Below are 5458 nucleotides of genomic sequence, written 5' to 3'. Positions count from 1 at the left end.
GGCATATACCATGGCTTCTTCTTCAAACGAAGTAAGTATCCTATTTCGTTGATTTTATTTAAATTCTTGAATAAGGATGTTATTTTCCACAACAAGTTGAAGCATGTTATTTTCGTGAATTATTTTGGTGACATTGTTTAATTCGAATTACTTGTGTTTAATTATGTTCGTGAATTGGGTAGTCATTTTGGTTGAATTAGTTATGTTATTTGTGAATTACTTAGTATATAATTTGATTTAGTTTAATTTTAAAATCATTTCAATAATTTAAATAAAATACACAACCAAAGAATTGAATTGGGTAGTGCATAAATTGAAACTAACGAGAAGATCCTCTACATGTACATAATTATTTTCGTGAATTAATAATAATAATAATAATTCTATTTGGTTGAATTACTTATGTTATTTTCTTGAATTACTTAGTATATAATTTGATTTAGTTTAATTTTATAATCATTTCAATAAATAAATTAATTCAATAATTTAAATCTGACTGCCAACCTAAGAATTGAATTCGTGTATGGTATGATATAGAATAAGTATTTATTTGAATAATAACATTTTTTCATGTTTTTCATAATGTTTAAAATTTATTACATTTTTTCATGTTTTTCACGTTTATGTTATTATTAAATTTTGTGTTATTTTTAGTTGGTGTTTCTTAATTAATTATATTTTGGCTTTTTAATTGATATATTTTTGGTATTGAATAGATGGGTTATCGGAGGCCCGAAACAATAAATCGCCCCGGGACGCAGATCAGTTCTTACTACAAGACCAGTTATTTGTCCCTTGTACCCGAGCAACTGAGGGAAATTGGGGGCGACGCACTGGAGACCACGTTCAGGCAGGGTTGCTTTGGACATTTGTTGGATTGGGATCCGGGCAACAGGTGCAACATGGCATTGCACCATATTGTCTCTCGTTCTTTGCTGGATTGTGACGATGTGATGTGGTTCTACATCAACGGCAGGAAGGTTTGCCTTGATCACGCCGCATTCGCTCTTGTGACCGGATTGCCATTTGGGCCACATCGTTTCGATCCAACAGCAACCCACAATTTGAAGAATTGTGTAGCCTACACACGAGTTTGTGGCGGGCAGCGCTTGTCAGTTCAGGAGTTGGCAAACATTTTTTTCGAGAGGTGGACGGAGATTGTCGACCCCGACGGCTCGATAGCACTGCGTGTGGCCCACCTGTTGGTGCTACACGCATTTGTTTTGGGCGTGGATTTGCCACGACCCGTGGAGATCTGGACGTGGGCTTTGGTGGAGGACTTGTCGGAGTTCTCCACATTTCCTTGGGGTGCAGCGGCATATAATCGCTTGAACTACAGGATGAGGAAGATGTCGAAAGAATGGAAGTACCACTTCTATGGGCCTTCTTGGGCTCTATATACTTGGGGTCTTGAGGTTGTTCCCGGCTTGGGCAGAGCCGTCGCTATACATAATGCCGGGATATTACCTAGATTCAAGAGGTGGACCTTCAGGAGTAAAATCAAGGAAGATTTGCAGCCCCTATTTGAGTCACCGGTAATAATTTAAGTGTTTATTATGACATTATATTTGATGTTATGAATATTAATCATCATGTACATATATTTTTTATTGTAGGAGAACGGGCTTTATGAGTTGCAGCCCGAACAGCAGGAGGCGACGACGCACTGGTGGCTATCGGTCGCGAATGACGGAGATGTCCAGTTTCCAGGTCCGGGCGTCTTCGGCCAGAGGCATCCTCGAGCGGACATGAGTGGTGGGGACCGCTCTGAGGCATCTATTCAGAGGGCACCCCGACGTCGCAGTTCAAGGCGCGAAGATCGGGGAAAGCGGCAGAGACCACAGGTGGTTTCGTCCTCGTCGAGCAGTGGCCAGCGGGATCAGAGTGGCGGCGACGATCGCCCCGTGACTTCCGGGCGGAGGTCACAGAGTCAAAGGAGGCCCAGATACGGGGGAGAGAGCAGTGCTGCTCATGGGCCTTCTGGTTTGAGCGAGCAGGAGTGGCAGCGCATGGAACAGATGGTGCGCGAGAGTGAGGGCCGGGTGGCGAGGCGTGTGGAGGAGGGCCTATTCACGAGGCTGAAGAATTGGGCCGAGGAGACCTTTGGGTGTATGCGTTGCCGATGCTCGCATAGCACCGATGTACGTCAGCCCATGCCTGCTCCAAGACCTCAATCGGACAGGCGACGTGAGCCCGAGCCCGAGGCCGAGCCCGAGACCGAGCCCGAGCACGAGGATGCGCCATCGCAGCAGAGGTCTCCTGCTAGGGACGCGGGTCACTCCGGCAGTGATGATTATCAAACCCCACCGGGCCCGCATACTGGTTTTGGTGTGCCCACGACTTTTGGGGCTGGCCTACAGTTGACCCCATATCTGGGGCCACGCTACTCGTACACTGAGCAGCCCTCGAGCTCAGCACACCCATTCGAGCCGCCTCGTTCTTCGCTGCCGATTCTGGCCGAGGCTGGATATTCTCAGGAAGAGATGGAGCGTTTATGGCAGCAGTTTAGTGGGGTAAAAGCTCAGTATTTGTTTTAAATTTTACTTCTAATTGAAATTACGTGTCATTTATGGACTGTTTATATGTTTAACTTGTGTTGTTTTAATGTAAATATAGGGAGCTTCTGCTTCTGGGGCAACACCTGCCATTCCCCTCAGTGTTTGTCCACCACCACCAGAGGATGCGCAACTGCGCCGAAGCTACCGTGAGCGGCAGCCTTCGGCTGCGCTGAGATCCCCATACGTTCACAGCAACGAGCCGAAACCCGTCGACAACAAGTATATTCAGGGATTTACTCGTATGGCGGAGCGTCTCCGTGGTGGGAACTACAGGAAGTTGGTGGTGACAGAGAGTGGGCACCCGATCAAGAGGCAGTTTTGGGTGACTCTCATGAACAGGACTAAAGAGCTCGAGCCCGAGGTATCTAATATTTTTGATGCACTTGTTACATGTTGTACCCTCAGTGTTTACTTAATATTAACATTAAAGTATGTGCAGCATGTAGATGCGTACATGATGACGCTGAGGCATAGGCTGGTGAGCGGTACAGACCTGCTTCAGGACATCGATGACAGGAGCCATATCATATTGGATGCGGAATTCTTCGTAAGCATTAACATATTTTGCGTTTATAATAAAGTATTATTTGAAATAATGTTTTTCTTCTTTGCAGACTTATTTGGATAGAGAATACAATGAGCTTATGGCGAATGCGCGCCGTATGTTTAGCTCTCCTTCAGAGCAGCGTTTTATAAACTCTGAGGCAATTGTGATGGGGTGGCAGCCGCACGCCAACCGTATGTATTCAGTGTATGGCAGGGGTACCTCATCGAGTCAGGGAGATTGGATGGATGCCATTGCGGTACACAATTACACCTACATCATAAATAACTTTGACTGTTGATCAATAATGATTGTTGATCAATTATTTCTTCATGTACAGGTCATTGTTCCTGTGTTTGTCCTTCAGCGTTTCGTTATCTGTAGCATTGATATGCTCACGGGTAAATGCCGCGTCTTTGATCCGAACTTGTATCGGATCCTGGCACAGGAACGCCACGACATGCTGCGCGCTCTTGCTCCTTTGGGCCTCCTTTTCTACCGGGTGCTTGAGGTGTCCCTTTGGTTCGAGCGGACACGCATTGTGGAGAACCCGAGACAGAATCTCGAATGGCGTCAGCTCCAGATCGAGTATGCCGATCCTGCCGAGCAGTTCTCACAGGCTGACCGATGGAGCTCTGGTGTTTTCGCGTGCATGGCTGTAGAGCGTTTGATCGCAGACTCGCCGAGCCTGTCATGGGGCAATGACCATGTTCAGGAGTATAGGCACAAGATAGGCAGTGCCATCTTTGAGTTCTGCACGACCCCCAATACACTTTGATAGTGTATTTTCATCCTTATGACTATTTTGTTTAACAACATTTTTATATTACATTCTAGTATCATTTTATCTATATTTACTGCCATGATGACTTGTGATGCATATAAAACTGTAAGATAAGATGAAAAAACTAATTAGCCGCCACAAAAGTGCAGCCGTGTGGATTAGCCGTGGCAATCTTCATTACCCACGGCTACATCTTTAAAAACTAATTAGTGGCGGCTAAGTCGTTTTTCAAACTTAAATGACATGTTTAATGCATAATCACATAATCTCAAACTCTGTAATGGTATATTCTAAAATTATTAGTACAAGTTGTTGGTTTTCCCAAATTCTCATTCATAATTTCAACTCATAATTGTAGTGACATGTAAATGGTGATCATTGTTAAGTAAGTCTGATTTGTCGTTTGAATTTGTCAAATATTACAGTTGAATATATTTATCAACGTCAAACAAACCAAAATAGAACAATTAGCCGCCACAAAAGTGTAGCCGTGTGGATTAGCCGTTCTAATGTAACTACCCACGGCTACACATTTTTTAGGCACATTTTGTGGCGGCTTTTTAATCATTTTAGTTCCTAGTTCATTATAAATTGTTTAACTCAAACTTAATTTATCGAATTTCTTCAAATTACAACGTTATGATTTAATCCATCAATCCGGTCAACTTATGATATTTTTATCAAAATTATATAGTAATTCATTTCTATTTCTAATGTAATAATAATAATTATTTAATATTTAAAAGAAAAGAACAATGAAATTGAAATAATATCATAATAATTAGAATAATATAATAAACTAGGGAACTCTAAATGAACTTAAATAAAACAGAAAAATAAATACGACTACGCATCGGTGGCCGTACCCTTGCACGATCGACGTGTGTGACCAGACCCGCCACATAGACCACACGTTTTGGGTGCTCGTTTCTTGCTACTAGTTGATGCCTCCGCTGTTGATGTGTTTTGAGTCGGTCTTTCACCTGCGGATCGAACTCGAGTTTCCTTTGGACGACCAGCTTGTCGCCGAGAGAGATTTGGTAAAATAAGCTGAGATGCAATTCGGAAAGGAATATTCCAATTCTCTATGGGAGGCAAGTGGTTAACGTCACCAGAGTATGTGTCAACTAGTGAACTGTTCCAGTAGTAAGAGTGCACGTAATCCTCCACTGACTCGTTCGCCTCACTGCAAAACAAACGATTATACTTTTTGTTATTTAATAATGGTCATGAATAGAAATGACATACGTAATGGCTGCAATCGCATGAGAACACGGCATCTGGTCCTCGTTGAATTCGTTGCATTCACAGCTCTGCTTTTGAAGGTCAACCATATAATGGCGACCACTAGCACGAACCCTTCATCTTGTTCAACAAGTGGTAGTAGCAAATACCGTGAGTAGCATTTGGAAACTCGCTCTTCACAGCATTAGCGATGGAGACATGCGCATCAGATACAATAAGTAAGTTATCGGGCTCGCCGCAAGCACCTCTCAGATGTGACATAAACCACTTCCACGACTCATCATTCTCGATCGGACCGACACCGATCGCCAAGGGAAAAACTGCCTC

At 43.4% G+C, this 5458-nt stretch overlaps 2 protein-coding genes across 2 annotated transcripts; one reads left to right on the top strand and one right to left on the bottom strand.

The window, feature by feature from the left end:
* LOC131021973 (uncharacterized) lies at positions 1-3951 on the top strand. Its single transcript, XM_057951306.1, has 7 exons — positions 1-31; positions 717-1535; positions 1617-2513; positions 2617-2919; positions 2998-3105; positions 3173-3361; positions 3443-3951. Exons 1-7 carry the CDS (start codon positions 11-13, stop codon positions 3878-3880), a joined length of 2775 nt encoding a protein of 924 aa, XP_057807289.1. The 5' UTR covers positions 1-10; the 3' UTR covers positions 3881-3951.
* A 740-nt stretch (positions 3952-4691) lies between these two features.
* On the bottom strand, positions 4692-5238 carry LOC131021972 (uncharacterized). Its single transcript, XM_057951305.1, has 2 exons — positions 5135-5238; positions 4692-5072 (listed from the first exon to the last, which is right to left on the bottom strand). The coding sequence occupies exons 1-2, from the start codon at positions 5218-5220 to the stop codon at positions 4733-4735; spliced, it is 426 nt and encodes a 141-aa protein (XP_057807288.1). The 5' UTR covers positions 5221-5238; the 3' UTR covers positions 4692-4732.
* Positions 5239-5458: the final 220 nt, after the last annotated feature.

Source organism: Salvia miltiorrhiza, chromosome 4 (assembly GCF_028751815.1).
Source record: "Salvia miltiorrhiza cultivar Shanhuang (shh) chromosome 4, IMPLAD_Smil_shh, whole genome shotgun sequence".
NCBI lineage: Eukaryota > Viridiplantae > Streptophyta > Magnoliopsida > Lamiales > Lamiaceae > Salvia > Salvia miltiorrhiza.
This window is presented reverse-complemented; position numbering and strand designations above follow the sequence as displayed.

Bases quoted from the DNA above. Each gene is read 5' to 3' on its own strand.
- LOC131021972 (XM_057951305.1), bottom strand. From the start codon at position 5,220: ATGGTTGACCTTCAAAAGCAGAGCTGTGAATGCAACGAATTCAACGAG. The intron at 5,073-5,134 runs GTATGTCATTTC...TTTGTTTTGCAG, and splicing joins CATGCGATTGCAGCCATTAC to TGAGGCGAACGAGTCAGTGG.
- LOC131021973 (XM_057951306.1), top strand. From the start codon at position 11: ATGGCTTCTTCTTCAAACGAA. The intron at 32-716 runs GTAAGTATCCTA...GGTATTGAATAG, and splicing joins TGGCTTCTTCTTCAAACGAA to ATGGGTTATCGGAGGCCCGA. The intron at 2,920-2,997 runs GTATCTAATATT...AAGTATGTGCAG, and splicing joins CTAAAGAGCTCGAGCCCGAG to CATGTAGATGCGTACATGAT.